The following is an 18,600-nucleotide window of genomic DNA, read 5'->3' as shown; positions in this document are numbered from 1 at the left end:
GGGAAAACAATATAGAATTATGAATTAAATCTTATATGGCTATATCCTTTGACACAAATTCTATTTTTGGAAACTATTACAAGGAAGTAATCAGAAATGAAAGATACACGAACAAAGATGTTACTAGTAGTGACAAAAATGTTAACTATAATAGTGACAATTGGGACAACCTAAAAATCTACTGAAAATGAAATGATCCAATAAATTATGGCAATTGCTGAAAGAAATTAGACACAAATAAAAGATATCTGCATTCATGAACTGGAAGAATGAATATTGCTAAACTATCCATACTACCCAAAATGACCTACATATTTAATGTAGTACCTATCAGGATATCAATGGCTATATCATATCATCATGTACACTTTAAATATAACTTTATCCATCAAATATACTTTAATAAAAATAATTTTAAAAAATCTTTGCCACATGTTCATTGAAGTAAAAAATTGTTACACAAAACAGCATAGGCTTTACTTATATTTTATTTGTGTTATTTAGGGAGATATAAATAGTCCTTCCTTGGAGATTTGAAAAAGTCAAGTTATTTAGTAAATAAGCAAACAACAAAAAACAAAAACAATGGCAATTTTTTGCAGAAATAGAAAAAAATAATCTTAAATTCAATCTCAAGAAAGAAGAATAAAGCATTTCCTGACTTCAAACACATTACAAAACTACAGTAATCAAAACAGTAAGGGACAGGCATAAAGGTAGACATAAATACCAATTGAACAGAATGAGTGGGATTTCAAGGAGCAGAAATAGGAGATAGGTCAATCCAGGTATTGAATGGTCCAATATCATGTTAAATACAGGAAAAGGGCTAACATGTATTGGACACTTTATATTATGTTATATCTTCATAACTATCTTATATCCTCTACATATGTTCAAGGTCCTGAGCAGTTTTAATGATGTTTAGTTACGGATTTGTTTCAAGGCTAAAGATAATTAAAGATCTGGCCTGTGGCCTAGAAAGTGGTCAGGCAAGAGAGTTCAGCATAATCCGAGTACAGTAGGTTCTCGAACATCAATTCGCTCAACATCGTTTTGTTAAAATGTTGAAAAGAAAAAAAAATCATAGATGCAGAGAACAAACTGATGGTTCCCAGATGGGATAGGGGTTAGGGGACTGGGAGCTAAGTAAAAGAAAAGTGAAGGAATTAAGTAGTACAAATGGAAAGTTACAAAATAACTTTGGGAGCGTAAAGGACAGCTTAGGGAATATAGTCAATAACATTTAATAATTACATATGGTGTCAGATGGGCACAAGACTTATTGGAAGATCACTTTGTAACATATAAATGTCTAACCAGTATGGTATACACCTGAAACAAACAGTATCGAATGTCAACTGTAATTGAAAAATAAAAAGAAATTGTTTAAAATTCCCTGTGGCCCATCTATTTATCTTCCCTTCCCTCTGCTTGAACCACTGATCTGTCTTTATTGTTTTGCCTTTTCCAGAATGTTATACGGTTGGAATCATACAGTGTGTAGCCTTTTCAGACCGCTTTCACTTTACACTATGCATTTGTTTCCTCCATGTTTTTCATAGATGATCCCTCTTTTCTTTCTATGGCTGAATAATATTACATTATACTGATGTACCAGATTTTTTTTTAAATCTACTCACTACTAAAGGCTATCTTGGTTTCTCTGAGTTTTAGCAATTATGAATAAAGATGCTATAAACATTTGTGTGTAGGTGTTTGTGTAGATGTAAGTTTTCAGTCTATTTGTCAATCAAGGAGGATGATTACTGAATTTTATGGTAAGACTATGTTCAACTTTGTAAGAATATGCCAGACTTTCTTCCAAAGTGGCTATACTATTTTTCATCCCACCAGTGATGAATGGAAGTTCCTATTCCTTTATATCTTTATCAGCATTTGGTGGTGTATTTTGGATTTTTGCCATTCTAATAGGTGTGTAGTGGTATCTCATTTTAAGTAGTAATTCCCTAATGATATATGATGTCGAGCAGGTTTTCATATGCTTGTTTGCTATTTGTATATCTTCTTTGTGAGGTTCTGATCCTTTACCCACTTTTAAAATGGGTGGTTTTCCTATTGTGAACTTTTAAGGGTTCTTTGTACATTTTGGATACAAGTTTTTTATTTTATTTTATCAGATAGGTATTTTGCAAGTATTTTCTCCCAGTCTATGGCTTGGCTTTTCATTCTCTTAACAGATCAGAAATTTTTAATTTTAATGAAGTCCAACTCACCAACTTTTCTCTTACAAATTGTGCTTTTGGTGGTGTATCTAAAAGCTCATTGCCAAACCCAAGGTCACCTAGACTTTCTCCTGTTTTCTCAAGAATTTCATAAGTGTGTTTTAAATTTAGCTCTGTGATTCATTTTGAGTTAATTTTGTGAAATTAACTTTTACAAAATTAATTTTTAAATTAAGGTGTCTAGATTCTCTTTTTTTTTGTATATGTATGTCCAGTTGTTTTAGCACCATTTATTGAAAAGATTATCCTTTCCCTATAGAATTACCTTTGGTCCTTTTTCAAACATCAGTTACCTATATTTGTGTGAATCTATTTCTGGACTCTATTTTGTTCCATTAATTACATTTCTATTCTTTGCCAATATTGAACTGTCTTGAATAGTGTAGTTTTATAGTAAGTCTTCAAGGTGGGTAGTGTCTCTCTTCTGGCTTTGTTGTTTTTCAGTATTGTATTGGTTAATCTGGGTCTTTTGCCTGTCCATATAAACTTTAGAATCAGTTTGTTGATATCTATAAAATAACTTGTTGGGATTGCATTGCACATATAGATCAAGTTAATAAAAACTGACATTTCTAACCACTATATTGTATACCTGAAAATGTACAAAATAATATTGAATGAAAATTGTAATTGGAAAGTAAAATTAAAAAAACTGACATTTCTTACATATTTTTAATGTTTTGCATATAACATTTAGGTTTTTAATTTTTTAGAATTAACTTTTACACAGAATGATGGAGGATCAAAATTTTCTCCTCTATGAAGAGCTGTTGTTCCAGCACCGTTTATTGACTAGCCTATCCTTTCCTGACTTTTGTCAATTTAAGAAACTTGCAACCTTGTAGATAATTTTTTAGTCTCTTGGAGCCAAAACTGACGACAATTGCCAGGAAGCCAGATCTCAAATGCTCCTGATAATGACAGTTTTCAGTTTCTTTTATGCTTTTTGAAGTTAAGCAGGGAATGTAAAGATTACATGAAGGTGGGAAAAAGAAAGTGGGGACTGGGTTACAGGATAGTTAATAAGATTATGTTATTTGGGGTGGTTATACTTTCAAGGGTTATTTCTTCTGGCATTTCTAAGATTTGTTAACTTAGATGCACAAAAGCAATGGACAGGACTGGCTTAAAAGCCTTTCACTAAAGAAGTTACAAGCCTGGGCGTGACTATCTACCATGATCTGCCCAGTTAGGAATTTATAATTTATTACAGTACCCTTTATCATCTATATTTTTAATACCACTTTTGTCATATTCAGAGTTCTCATGCACATGCTGGTCTTTTTCTGCAGTTTTTATTCTGTTCTGCTGGTCTATTTGGCCATTCCTAAATTGTTACATAATAAATCCTGGTAGGATGGGTTCTCCCAACCTATTCTCCAAGACTCCCTCACCCACAAAAAGTTATAGCAGCTTTTCTAGGGCCTTAAGATTTTTTATGAATTTTAATGTCATTTTAACAAGTTCTGTGAAAAACCCTGTTTAAATTTTAATTGTAATTGCATATACTTATTGATTAGTTCAGTGAAAACTGAGATCTTTATTATAAGTAGTCTTATTTATGAATGTGGTTTATTTTTCCATTAATAGACGTTCATCTACAGAGGTCTTACATATCTTTTTTTTTTCCTTAGGTACCTAATAGTTGTTTTATTTATAATTGTTAAAGGATGTTTCTTCAAATTACAAATTTGTACAGTTCCTGAAATGTGTTTTTAATAATTTGCTATTAAACCATTTTACAATTCAAAAAATTTAAAATTCTTAAAATGTCAAATTTACAAACTATACAAAATACAAGAGATGCTATGTGAAATATGAAAGTATTAGTATTTTGATTATTTCTCCCCAAATGGGAAGCAACACATAATCCAGTATTTCTTGTAGTGCATGATTTAAAAATATATATATGCCTAAGTCTGGAAAATGTTGAATCTACTTACTTGCTATATTATAAAACTATATTTTTCCTTTCCCTCTTTTTAGTTTATGCCGTGTACCATTGTGGATAGTGAGCTATTTATTTTGTGATTTACAAAGGTAAGTTTTTCTGAACAATCAGAATGTAAACTCATGCTAATGAGGTAATTAAACATTTTGAATGTTAATTAAACTGAATCCGGTTAGTGATTTAATTTACCACTAATAAAACTGTTCACCATGTCCTAAATGCTACAGGGGAGACACAGATTAAGAGTTCAAATATCAGTTCATTTTCATCAATCATAAGGAAACTTAGGAGGTCCCAATAACTTATTTGTGAATTGTCCAGTCTCCATTACTTCCCTAACAGGGGAAATAACTGATACAAAACTTGGAGACTGGAAGTTTTAAGTCATTTTAAGGTCCACTCAAGCATACCCTGAAACAGGTATCCAGCCAGTCTAGCACTGAGCCTTGAGACTACTTTCCTTCCCTTTTATCTTCATTCCATACTATAAGATGTGTTTTCTGGCTCTGAATAATTCTCAGTATGGTCGAACATCTGACCTGAACAAATACTGAAGAGCTGTCGTTGTCCTACCCGAATATCTTATATGTTTGTTCTATATATCATGATCTCAGTGTACATTCCATGGGAATTTCCCAACTATGGGGTCCCCGTACACAGCAGCTCCGAGATCCACGCGACCTCGTTAATCCAGTTTGCCCAGACTCACGCCAAATTCAGAGGTCGATCCAGGGATTATCTCAGGACCTGTCCCTGCTTCCCAGAAAAACTCATCCCTACCTCAAACCCAGACTCCAGGCCCCTCCTGATCAGGTGAGCTAAAAAAGCAAGACCTTTTGGTCTTGGCAGGGCTCAAGCTCATTCCCGAGGAGCCCGCATTTTTCTGATTGGAAGCACGCAGAGCAGCGGGTCTGCCAACAGCAGAACAACGGGGCTCGCGTCAGCGGGACTATTGTGCCCCCGGCTAGAAAATCGGCCTCCGCGCCTGACACAGGCAGAGGCCCCACCCCGCGAGTGACGCCAGCGTCAGGCCAGTCCCGGCATGCTGCGCGGCCGCCGGCGGTCGAACGCAGACGAAAGGAATTTTTGCGAGAACAACCTCGGCTCAGTTCAGTTGCTGTCCAGACTCGGGTCGGCGGGAGCTCCCCCTCCAACCGTTCTTCTACTGCCCGCCCGTCAGTCTGAGCGCCCCCAGCCCTCCCGCGAGGGCGCCCCGGGACGGAAGGATCCACCAGCCTGTCGGCGCCCGCCGTTCTCGTGGTCGCCGTCGCGGTCGTCGTTGTGATAGTATCCGCCGTCGCCTGGGCCATGGCCAATTACATCCACGTCCCGTCTGGCTCCCCGGAGGTCCCCAAGCTGGACGTCACGGTTCAGGATCAGGAGGAGCAGCGCTGCCGGGAAGGGGCCCTGAGCCTCCTGCAACACCTGCGGCCGCACTGGGACCCTCAGGAGGTGACCCTGCAGGTAACGCCCACACCTCAGCCCTCGGTCGTTCACAATCCCAATGCGGCCCTGAGGTTTTCACGATGCCTTGTATTCCCAGATCACCGAGGAGGACCCACGGGAACGTCTTCTCCCTCAGCCCTTTGAGAAGTGACCCTGTATTTCCTCGTCACGGCGAGGAAGGTCACTCCCCCTTCTTCACAATTGCTTGTTGAAGTAGTCTTGGGGGCATATTTCCTCTCTCTAGGAGCGGCCACGTAAGTGACGAACCCCCTCCGCACCCGGGGGATTCCTGCTGATAGTTGCCCCTCCTCCCACTGCCTTGTCCGTGCTACGTGCAGAAGGGGCCCTTTCCACTCCCGTGTAAAGGGTCCTCGCCTTTTGGCCCAAGCAGCCTTCTCTTTGGCAAATAATGCAGTCATTAATCCTCTCTGATCTTTTCCTTTTCCTCCCCTCCCGCAGTGGTTTACCCTCATTGATGCCTCACCCTGCGTTTTACCTTCTCAAATCCTCGGATTGGCAAGAGTACTCGATCCCACAGAAATAACCACGGTCATGCAGTACTAGATTGAGTTCGTAGGCAGCACTGCACTCCTTGTTTTGTACGGATCGATATTAATGAATTCTTTTAGTCGCCTTAGTGAAGTTAACGCTATCTGATGTTAGAATGATCAGTAGCTTGTGATTATTTCTTTTTCTTGAGCCACTGTATTCAGAGATAGACAAAAACTGGGAGACAAATTTAAGTGTTTTCTAATAACTTCTATTAAGTTATTATTTAGTATACATGAAATTTATTTTGAGTACTAATTTGTGTTTAACTTTTGGTGTTTCAGGAACTATATACCAAAATGAACCTCCTTTTCCTTCGCAAACAAAGTAATTTTAAAGACTGAGATATTTGGGGTTTGTTTCAAATCGGAGCAATAACGTTTAGACCATCACTTGAAGTAGCCAAATGTCTGCCTTGTTTTGTTGACTAACTTATTCAGCAATAGAATGGACTTACAGTATCTCAGATTCTTTGCTAAAGTAGCCACCTATATACAAAGATGAATAAAACATCAACAGTGCCCTAGGGCCCAGAACATTTCCTAACAGTCAAGCTTTCTTGAGTGTTAGTTTCTGTTTTTATTTCCTAGAAGAGTTTTGAGCAAATTGAAGGGGCCCTTATATTTTGGAAAAATACTGGTAGACAAAAATTTTGAAATTTTAATGGGGTGTTTATTAGCCAACTATTTAAGATAGCGTGAATCCAAATGATTAATGATACATTTTCTTTAATCAAGGAAAATTACAATAATTGAAACCCCAGACTTCTTCAGTTCATTGTTCATTAACTTATTTGTAGTTAATTATAGATTTTTATATTTATTAAAATGACTTGTATTCTGTGTGTCAGTTATAAATTAAACAGATTAATTAAAGACATGCCACTTCCTGGTAAACTATGGTGCTGGCAAACCAGTTACTTTTTAAGCAGAGATTTTATTAAAGTTTGAGTCTTGAAGACTAGAGTTTCTGTTTGAAGAACAGTAGTAGTAGCCACCCTGAGGTACTATGTGCCAGGTTTGTGTTAGGTGGCCTGCATATATTTTTTAAAGATTGTATTTATTTATTTTTTAGAGAGAGGGGAAGGGAAGGAGAAAGAGGGAAAGTAACATCAGTGTGTGGTTGCCCCTCAACGTGCCCCCAACTGGGAACCTGGCCCACAACCCAGGCATGTGCCCTGACTGGGAATCGAACCAGCAACCCTTTGGTTCTCAGGCCCATGCTCAATCCACTGAGCCACACCAGCCATGGCCATCTATATTTAATCTCCCAAACAACCATTTAGGTAGGTCCTTTCTCTCTCTCTCTCTCTCTTTCTTTTTCTCTTTCTCTCTGTTTTTTCTTTCTCTCTGTTTTCTTTCTTTCTCTCATTCCTTCCTTCTCAGTATAGGTAAAAAAGGGACAAAAATGTGGTAACATCAAACTGTTTTTGGTTGTTGGCAATTACTTGGGATTGCATCTTGTCCTCTATCTCTGTAGCAACTTCTGACTTAAGACCTTTGACCTCATAATTCAAACTTTTTAGTACACTTATTTAAGTGAAGGTAAATACCACCACTCATTTTGCCAGGGATGATTATTAGAAATACAATTCTTCCATGCTCAAGCAAAGCTTTTAATCCAGAAGCTGGGACAACTAAGCTGCATCAATGGTTATTCATCTCAATTTAAATTTGACTTCCACATTTTAGTTCATTATAAACTCTTGCTTTTATGATGCCTCAGGATTTCCTTAGTAAATCTCATTTGGGAACTTAAAAATTTTTTATTTTTATTGAAGTAAAAAATAAAAATCATACCTCACGTTTCAGAAGTGGAAGTACGTGTCATATACTCAACAGATTAAAACAGTATCAGTAATATATATAATTGATTTCTTGTCAAAGATTTTTTTCTAACATTTTTACATGCTTTAAAACATGCTTTAAATGTACCTAGTGATCCTTTTTTTTTTTAACCTGGCAATTACTCCTGCCAGCAGAACATTCAGAACACACTGGAAAATCCAGAAGCAAGCAAAAAACACACTTCAGTGCAGTTAAAGTGATAGAGGGCCCAGTCTTTGCTCAAAACTTACAGACACATGGAATAATATGTCTCATTTTAGATAGGGTTTTAAAAGATTTAATTATTTGGTTTTCCTATTTGCACAAGATTAAATAATGTGTAAAAGGGGTGGTGAGCTCTTTGGAGTGTAATATCCTATAATGGACAGAGTAGGTATAAACAGTACTAGTTACAGTGCTTTCTACTTAATAATATTTTACTGTTTATAAAGCACTTTCACATACATTCTCCCAACAACAATCCTGTGAGGTAGATGTAGACTTCTAACATATAATTTGTACTTAATGAAATTGAACTTGCAGTTTGTAAGTAGCAGAACTGGGATGGGAACCCATCTTATGAATTAATTGCTCTTTGATAAAAGTTTATGTTCATATATTATGATTAAGGTAGGGAAGCCATTTTGTGTAAAATTAATTCCTTAAAAATAAAAGCTTTGCCCCATAAGAAAGATTTTGCTTTAAGTTTTCTTGAACGTGAATTTGCATTACCTTTTACACGTGTGACATTGTTTTAGAAAAGGGATTCACTTCAGCGTTCCTGTTGTTACTACGCAGCAACTCCCTATCTTATATGAAGATGTGGAGTTTTGATTTATCTTCTTTTCTTTGGATAGTCCTTGACAAAAAGAATAAAGAATCAAGTGAGATCTTTTGAGCACAATGGAATAATTCTAAGGAGACTCTTAAAATTGTTTTTCTTCTAAAACAGTGATGGATCAGTATTTGGAATATTCTAGTATATTGTCTCTGGATATTTCTCTGCAATATTGGACGATGTTTTTTTCATTAACTTGAGGGTTTTTTTTTTTTTTATATAACTTGGGACCTATGGTAGATGATGGGAAAGGCTTAATAGGATAGAAAGACCTTAAGTATTATGTGACATTATAAAGCTAACACATTCATTCTTGTTATAGGATCTAATGAGATCAGTTGCTACATGGTATTTTATATTCACTTAGTTTTTCAATAAACACTATATTATATCACTCAAGAACATGGAGTTTGAACATAGTGTTGGTTTTGAGTTCATGCTTTTTACTTGACTAGATGTGTTATCTTGGTCATGTTACTTAACTTCCCTAAGCCTCAGTATCCTTAGCTGTAAAATGGATCCGAGTGTTTCTACCTCAAAGGGTGGTTGTGAGAATGAAATAAATACTCTCTGTCATGATACTTATTAACCACCACCAAGCACCTACTATATATTGGATGCCTGAATCAAAAAAACAAACGGTATATCTGTTCTTAGATATTTCCAGTATGATGTGCAATACAAACGGAAGAAAATAATTACAGTATAGTGTTTTTGGAATGAACATTCTAATGTTCACATGTAAAGGTTACACAGAAACACTTAAAAAGTATACTATTCTTACGTACGTTTTTTTTTTGGTTTTTTTTTGTTTTTGTTTTCTTTTAATTGATTGATTTTTAGAGACAAGAGGAGGGAGATACATTGATTTGTTGTTCCAGTTCTTGATGCTTTCATTAGTTTTTGTATGTTCCCTGACTGGGGATTTTAAACCCCAGCCGTGGCTGTGGTGATGACACTAACCAACTGAGCTACCCAACCAGAGCTGTAGTACAAGTTTTTGAATGCATAGTCCTGAAACCTCTTTATTTATTTATTTTTTTAAGTATACATGCACTGTCTTGGAAACCAATATTTGTCTTAGGTTATGTAGCTACATAGTCTTTATATTCCCTTCTTCCTATTTAAGTATGTTTGAGATAGTTATTGAAATATTCTATTAAGAACCTGTTAACTCCTTTTATTTTAATATTGATATTTGATATTTTTTATTTTAATGAGGAATCAAATTTTGATTATATAGTTGCTCTATTAAATTATGTTTCCTTTGGTGTTCTAATCTAATACTTAATATTCCTTCCCATTTTTATAAAGATGAGTTTCTTCCTTTATGTGATAGAAGTTTCTGAACACAGGCTTAGGTAAATTTAAGTAACATACTAAGGGTGCCAGAAAGATACAATATTTCTAGGAAACTTGAGTTCTATAGATACATATAGAAGTCATAGTTTTTATTTAACATAACTTTTAATATCAGTTTTCTGTTCCATATTTCTTCCCTCTTTGTTTTCAGTATCTTATAACAAGGTATTCGAGTGGATGGTAGGACCTAAGACTATTGTCTGCAGCTAAGAGAGATGTATAAAGTTTGATAGGCTCCTATGAAAGATTTGTAATGTTTGATAGGTTCCCGTGTATTTTTTTTTAAATATGGAACACTTCACAAATTTGCATGTCATCCTTGTGCAGAGCCCATGTTAATCTTCTCTCTATCGTTCCAATTTTAGCTGCTGAAGTGATCACTCCCGTGTATTTTATTAAGATGTGACTGAAAAGACAGGAGCATAACATGATAGTTCATTTTCAGATATTAAAGCTGTGTGATTTGGAGTAAGCAAACCAGTTCATCTCTTTGGGTCTCAGCATAACATGGTGCAAGAGAATGGTCTTTGAATCCTGATTCCAGTCATTTGTAACCTTTGGCTCGTTTTAAGATCTCTATAAAATGGCATTACTCTCTACCTTGGAAAATAGAATTACAGAATTTTGCTACTACACCACTACTTTACTACTATACTACTAATACTAATTTCACCTCTAATAGAATATACTGAGAATTAAATCAAATATATAAAATTATGCAGAGCATGTTTCAGTGTTATTGAAATGTCCCATGTCTGACTCCTCTTCCAGTCCCTCCCCACATTTATAAGTGGAAATTTTGATCTGACAGAACTGTAAGCTCCTAAAATTTAGTAAATCTGATGTGTAATTTTTTTGTACTAGGCATAGTACTAATTTTCAGTAACTTCCGTTTGTACACTAACTGTAGCAGAAGGTAGGCATGGGGAAATATAGGAGGGGAGGCTTCATAGAGGAGAGTACCTGAGCTGAGCTTTGAGGGAAAGTTACCAAATGGAATGAGGAAGCATTTCTGGGGAAAGGAAAGTACTATCACAGACTTAGACTATGAGTATTTTGGGCGAACAAGAAAGGAAGTGAAGTTGATTTTTGAGAAGGGGAGTGGTTAGATATTAAGGTTTGTGCCTCATTAAGGAGGTGGTATTATGTAGGATATAATGGGAAGCCATTGAATGTTTTTAAGTAGGTGAGTTATATTGTGTACTTTTTAGAGTAGGGCAGGAGTAAGCAATATAGGTTGAAGGAAATGTTTTGAATTAGAGGATAAGTAATCACTTAGGACATTGGTTTTGAAACTGGTGGTTACCATGCACTATAGGATGCTAAATCAATATAGGGGGTAGAAACCACTACAGTTTAAATAGATGAATTAAAATGGGATGTGAGCTCTGATTGGTGTGGCTCAGTGGATTGGGCATCATTCTGCAAACTGAAAGGTGTGATTCCCAGTCAGGGCACATGCCTGCCTTGTTGGCCAGGTACCCAGTTGGAGGCATGCCAATCCATGTTTCTCTTGCACATTGATGTCTCTCTCCCTCTATTTCTCCCTCTCTTCCCCTCTCTCTAAAAATAAATAAAATCTTAAAAAAAATTAAAATGGAATGTGATAGGATAGATCATAAGGCCTTGCAACTAATAAGGTAAGTAGTTTCATGATGCTTGTTTTACTTTTAATAATTTAAAATTTTGTTATTTTATTTTATGTTGTTACTTTTAAAGATTTTATTATTTTTAGAGAGAGGGGAAGGGAGGAAGAAAGGGAGAGAAACATCAATGTGTGGTTTTCTCTTGTGTGCACCCTACTGGGGGGACCTGGCTTGCAACCCAGGCATGTGCCCTGACTGGGAATTGAACTGGTGACCCTTTGGTTTGTGACTGAGCATTCACTCCACTGAGCCTCACTAGCCAGGGCTGTTCGTTGATTTTAGAGAGATAGGAAAGGAGAGAGAGAGAGAGAAACATGGACCTGTTGTTCCACCCATGTATGCACTCATTGGTTGACTCTTATATGTGCCTTGATCTGGGATCCATTCTGTAACCCCAGTATATCTAGAACTGAGCACCCGGTCAGGGTTATTTTACCTTTATATAAAATATCTGTGTACTGAATCAGATGATAAATAGATATCTTTATATGTATTCTATTAACAAATATTTGAGAAAGAATCTAGGAGAGACTGTTAGTCTAGACAAGAGGTGCTGAGACCCTAATTAGGACAGTGGCCTTGGAGACGGAAATAAGGGACAGATTTGACATTTCAGAAAATAAATGTGCAGGACTTGTTAATTGTTTGTGGGTGAGAGAAGAGAAAAGCTTAAGATTTTTTCTTTTGAGTGACAAAGATAGGGCAGTAATAGAAGATCTATACTTAAAGAATCAGAGGTTATGTATCTCATGATTTGTCTTATAAGGAGTTATTTTACTCTTTGATAAAACAAATGGGTTATAAATAGATAAATACCACTCTAAAAATTCATGAGATACAACAAACATTCAGAAAAATGCATGAAACATAAACTGTAGTAGAACCCAGAAACTGTAGTGTAACCCAGGCCCAGGGAAAGAAATAATAAATATTACCAGTAACCCAGAATAGTATCTCCATTTTTTTCCTGGTCCTAACCTCTCCATCCCTCTTGTGGTAATCACAATAGCAGTTTTTTAATTTATTTTAAAATTAACAAAATAGAATATTTTGAATTAGTCATTTTTTTTGCCAGTCAGTACACTGAGAAAAATAATATACCAAGTACATGAATTTCCTTTTGCAAGGAACATGAAATTTCCTTTTACATGAAATAATTTAGTTTTACTAAAAAAGATGTTTACAATATTAAAACTTTAAATAGAAATTCCTATCTATATTTTATTTTTAAATTCCTGATTTTTTTATTAACTTCTCCCATTATTTTTTTATTTCATTAGTTTTTAAAAGATTTTATTTATTTATTTTTAGAGAGAGGGGAAGGGAAGTGGAAAGAGAGGGAGAGAAACGTCATTGTGTGGTTACCTCTCGCACGCCCCTTAACTGGGGACCTGGCCTGCAACCCAGGCATGTGCCCTGACTGAGAATGGAACTGGCGACCCTTTGGTTTGCAGGCTGGCACTCAATCCACTGAGCCACACCAGCCAGGGCTCCATATCTATTTTACATAGTTGTAATCATACCATGGGTAGTTTTGTATTCCTTTTTTTTAATGTAGCCTTTTATAACCATTTTTCTATCTTTGTATGATATTGACTATAATTTTGATAGCTGTTAGCATAGTATTTGTCATGTTAACATTATGTGATTTAAGTATTTTTAAATGAGGTTTTAAAAAAATTGTGAAGTAAAAGAAAATTTAAAAGGCCATAGTCTATCTAAACCTGTTGATTTTATTTAAAAAATGTAAATGATATACGCCCTTAATAAAATACTTATAACACATACAGGGATATGAATGAAAACTGAAAAGTCTAACTTTCTCAACTCCAAGTTGTTCTCCCTATAGGTAATTTTGTGAATGGTCCTGTGAACTTCTAAAATAATAGCAAATTAGGAATTTATCAGGGCACATATCAAAGTATGTTTATACATATCTATAAGTATGTTCCTTTTATATACATATCTTAAGTTACTCTGTATCTTGCTTTTTAAAATAATGCAAGTATCTCATGTTAGTATATGTAATCTGCCCTATATTTTTAAGGCAACCTTGAATTGTTTCTATTGTTTGGATATTAAAAACAGTATTGCAGTGAACTGGTTTTATACATCTATTCTGGGAAAGTTTTTAAACTATAGAGTAAATTCTTATTAATGGAATTAAAAGTTTAAAAACTGTATCAGGGTTGTACAGAAAAATAGAATTCCTCTTATATTTTATTTATTTCAAGGAATTGGCTTATGCAGCTGTGGAGGCTGGTAAGGTTGAAATTTGTAGGGTAGGCTGATAATCTAGAAACTCCGATACAGGAGTTGATATTAGAATTTTAATGGAAGTTGTAGACTTGAGGCACAGACATTCATTTGCAGTGATTGCAGTACAAGGCAGACTGAGATATAATAGCTATCAAAAAGTTGCATAGAAATACTGGTTGTTGAATAATTAAGGAAGGTAATGTTGTAGAAATAGCAAGACTAAACAGTGTAATTACTATTTGTGTAACTAGAATTAAAATTAAACGTGTTAGGTAAAATTGTAATCAAAAGTTTTTTATGTTAAAAAGTAGATTATTTATTTTAATTGCTATTTAATTATTTTCACGTTATCTTTTACTCAGTTCCCTGAAAATATGTAATTGCTTTCCGCCCCCCCTCCCCTTTTTTTCTTTTTTGGGCAGCTCTTCACGGATGGAATCACAAACAAACTTATTGGCTGTTATGTGGGCAATACAATGGAGGATGTTGTCCTGGTGCGAATTTATGGCAATAAGACTGAGTTGTTAGTCGATCGAGATGAGGAAGTGAAGAGTTTCCGAGTGTTACAGGCTCATGGCTGTGCACCACAACTCTACTGTACTTTCAATAATGGACTGTGCTATGAATTTATACAGGGAGAAGCATTGGATCCAAAGCATGTCCGCAACCCTGCCATTTTCAGGTACACTTCTTTTTCTAAATATTTCCTTTTGCAAAACAAATATTAAGGGCACTAAGAAAATATATTTTAACATTGCCTTTTCTTTCTTTGAGCAACTATTTGTTTAACTTAGAAACTTTCTTTAGTTAGGATTTTCTTATAGCTAAAGAAACATTTTCTTTCTGCCATTCTCATTGCTGACCCTTTGCAAAAGAAAGGACTACAAGAGGTTTTGGATTAGTCTGCTCCAGAAAAACAAGGTTTTCCTTTAATTTTTTAAAGCAGTGCTTGACTCAAAGTATTTAACATTTCTTATTATCAATTTGGGTTTAATTAGATGTCACATTTTAAGCCATTGTTTTAGGTCAGCTTATTGATAAAATGCAGTGAACAATCTGGACTGATTAATTACAGTTTCAGTAAATGTTGATTGCACCTTAGATCAGAGTCCACAGTTCTTTGTTGCTTTGGCTCATTTAGACATATCTACTTGCTTGAATTATAACAAAGAGTATCTACTTTAAATATAAAAGGCATTGGAATATATGTTTATGTTTGATCTAGTTTAGGGGAAGAAAAAGAATTCAGACAGTCCTTGATCTCCTAGTAATTTACAGTTCGTGACAGACAATAATCTTGGAGAGGGAGAGTGAAATGGGATACACGGGAGAAAAGCTTTCAAAAACAGTGCAGATAGTTTACTGTAGTATACTGGGGAAATCAGGCAGTGTTTCATGAGATCACATTTAAACTGGGCTTTGAAGGATAAGGCAGAGCATGGAGGAAGATGAGGGAATGGGATGATAGGTAAAGACCAGTTGTACCAACTTAATGCTTATCTAGTAATTCAACTTGTAGAAAGTTATCATGATCTGTTTTATTTAAACTCTTTTGTAGTAATCAAGTATTGCAGAAACCTTCAGAAAATTTTTTAAAATTCAAAGGTTTAGGAATTTTCTCATCAGGTATCTCTAAAACTTGCCTCTTTCTGGGAATACTGACTAATGTTAAATTAAAAACCACCCAGCAGCAGACATAATGGGAGAAGGGCAGTTTCAAACAAATTGTTGCACATTTTCTTTTCTGTTTTTTAAATCCTCACCTGAGGATATGTTCATTGATTTGAGAGAGACAGAGAAGAGGGAAACATTGATGTGAGAGAAAAACATTGATCGGTTACCGCCCATATGCTCCCTGATTCACTCAGGGATTGAACCTGCAACCTTTTGATTTATGGGAACACACTTGAACTAACTAAGCCATCCAGCCAGGGCTGTTGCACCTTTTCCTCCCAATTAATTAATTAATTAATTATTAAAGATTTTATGTATCCCCAATCTATATCTATCTATTTATTTATTTTTAAGATTTCACCTGTCCCCTTCTAGACTGAGGGGAAGGGAGAGAGGAAGAGAGGGAGAGAAACATCAATGTGTGGTTGCCTCTCACACGCCCCTGCCGGGGACCTGGCCCGCAACTCAGGCTGGGAATCAAACCAGGGACCTTTTGGTTTGCAGGCCAGTGCTCAGTCCACTGATCCATACCATCCAGGGCTAGTTGCACATTTTTAAGAAGTATAACTAAAAAAAGCTCTGACTTCCAGTGCTAAAGGTATTGTAGTGAAATTGGTTCATTGTGGGTTTCAAGTAAAACTGGTAATGTTCTCTTTTGGAAATCATTAAGGCAATATATAGTAATTTTTAAAGGTTATATGTTACATTTCTGTCATGATGACTCATACTTAGGTGCAGCTAAGGCATACCAGCCCTAATAAGTGTTATGCTACTATTTAAATGATAATTTTGAATATTGTCTAAAACATGCAAAATGGCTTATACAGTGCTAAAAAGGAAAAATCAGCTTGATAGGTGAACTGTAGCCTACAGTCAGGCAATAATTTGCTTGTGTGAAAACTGAGAGGGAGTATGTAAAAATGAAATAAACTATTGGGATGGTAGGATTAAGGGTTATTTTTCAATTAAAAAAAATCCTTGTATTGTTTTAATGCTCTTAAATATTAAAGAGTTTCCAAGGGGAGCAATTAAGTGTTAGCAGGTATTCGAGGAATTCACTGAAGCTTTAAGATTTTTAAACATTTAGCTTTATTGAGTATGGGATTTTAAAGTAGCATTTGCCTTGATGTTAGTTCACTAAAACCTTATTTATTGAGACTGGGTAGAAGACTAACATATGATAGTCAGAAATCTTTTAAGTAATTTTTCATTTTCTTCTTGTATATATAAAACAAAAATCAGTGGTTTATTAAATAATGCCATTACCTTAAGGAAGACATTTTTTTAATAGTTTTTCCTGTTGTGTATAAAATTTACTAGTAGAAAATGATTGTTTTGGGGAGAACCAAGATGGCGGCATAGGTAGACACACTGCGCCTCCTCGCACAACCAGAACTGACGGAGAATCCAACGGCAAGGAAGTCCGACACGAAGGAAATAAAAAATAAACATTCATCCAGACCGGTAGGAGGGGCGGAGATGGGCACCGGGGTGGAGAGGACTCGAGTGGCCGTGGCGGGACCGAGACTGGCGGAGTGTGGGACGAATGGGGCAGGAGCAGACCCTGCAGCCCCACATTCGCGCAGATAAACTGAGAGGGCTGGACTCAGAGTGGCGGAGAACGGGGCAGGCAGAGCGGTGGGTAGCACTCCGCGGCCCCACATTCGTGTACAGATAAACCGGACTAACGGCGGAGAGCGAAGCAGACCACGCAACCCAGGACTCCAGCTCGGGGAAATAAAGCCTCAAACTTCTGATTGAAAACGCCTGTGGGGGTTGGGGCGGCAGCAGGAGAGACTCGCAGCCTCACGGGAGAGGTCGTTGGAGAGACCCACAGGGGCCTAGAGTGTGCACAGGCCCACTTACTCGGGAACCAGCACCAGAGTGGCCCAGTTTGATTGTGGGTAGCAGAGTGAAAGAGTGAAATCCGGAGGAGAGTGAAGCGGGCGCCGTTGCTCCCCACGTACAGCGTCACAGTGCAGCCACCAGCGTTACCCCGCCCCAGTGAATACCTAAGGCTCCGCCCCTTAAAGTAACAGAAGCGCCAAGACGGAAAAAAAAATGGCCCAAATGATAGAACACTTCAGAGCTCCAGAAAAAGTACAACTAAGCGAGGAAGAGATAGCCAACCTATCGGATGCACAGTTCAAAACACTGGTTATCAAGATGCTCACAGAATTGGTTGAATCTGTTCGAAAACCAGATGAAAAAATGAAGCCTATGCTAAGAGAAACAAAGGAAAATGTACAGGGAACCAATAGTGATGCGAAGGAAACTGGGACTCAAATCAACGGTGTGGACCAGAAGGAAGAAAGAAACATCCAACCAGAAAAGAATGAAGAAACAAGAACTCGGAAAAATGAGGAGAGGCTTAGGAACCTCCAGGACATCTTGAAACGTTCCAACATCCGAATTGTAGGGGTGCCAGAAGGGGAAGAGGAAGAACAAAAAATTGAAAACTTATTTGAACAAATAATGAAGGAGAACTTCCTTCATCTGGCAAAGGAAATAGACTTCCAGGAAGTCCAGGAAGCTCAGAGAGTCCCAAAGAAGCTGGACCCAAGGAGGAACACACCAAGGCACGTCATCATTACATTACCCAAGATTAAACGCAAGGACCTACATCCAAGATTACTGTATCCAGCAAAGCTATCATTTAGAATGGAAGGGAAGATAAAGTGCTTCTCAGATAAGGTCAAGTTAAAGAAGTTCATCATCACCAAGCCCTTATTATATGAAATGTTAAAGGGAGTTACCTAAGAAAAAGAAGATCAAAAATAGGAACAGTAAAAATGACAGCAAA

At 36.5% G+C, this 18,600-nt stretch overlaps 1 protein-coding gene and 1 non-coding gene across 2 annotated transcripts in view; one reads left to right on the top strand and one right to left on the bottom strand.

The window, feature by feature from the left end:
- The window catches only part of ETNK1 (ethanolamine kinase 1), a 103,629-nt gene that overhangs the window by 49,966 nt on the left and 35,063 nt on the right, over positions 1 to 18,600 (top strand). The window contains exons 4-6 of the mRNA XM_024575895.3: positions 4,233 to 4,286; positions 5,047 to 5,661; positions 14,546 to 14,805. Of these exons, the coding sequence (XP_024431663.1) occupies positions 5,506 to 5,661; positions 14,546 to 14,805 (416 nt within the window). The 5' untranslated portion in view covers positions 4,233 to 4,286; positions 5,047 to 5,505. The remainder of the gene's footprint in view (positions 1 to 4,232; positions 4,287 to 5,046; positions 5,662 to 14,545; positions 14,806 to 18,600) is intronic.
- Positions 10,501 to 10,602, bottom strand: LOC112318713 (U6 spliceosomal RNA). Its single transcript, XR_002976241.2, has one exon. It is a non-coding gene; the product is annotated as a U6 spliceosomal RNA (small nuclear RNA).

This window comes from Desmodus rotundus, chromosome 3 (assembly GCF_022682495.2).
Source record: "Desmodus rotundus isolate HL8 chromosome 3, HLdesRot8A.1, whole genome shotgun sequence".
NCBI lineage: Eukaryota > Metazoa > Chordata > Mammalia > Chiroptera > Phyllostomidae > Desmodus > Desmodus rotundus.
The sequence above is the reverse complement of the archived record's forward strand: the minus strand, read 5'-3'. Positions and strand labels throughout refer to the sequence as shown.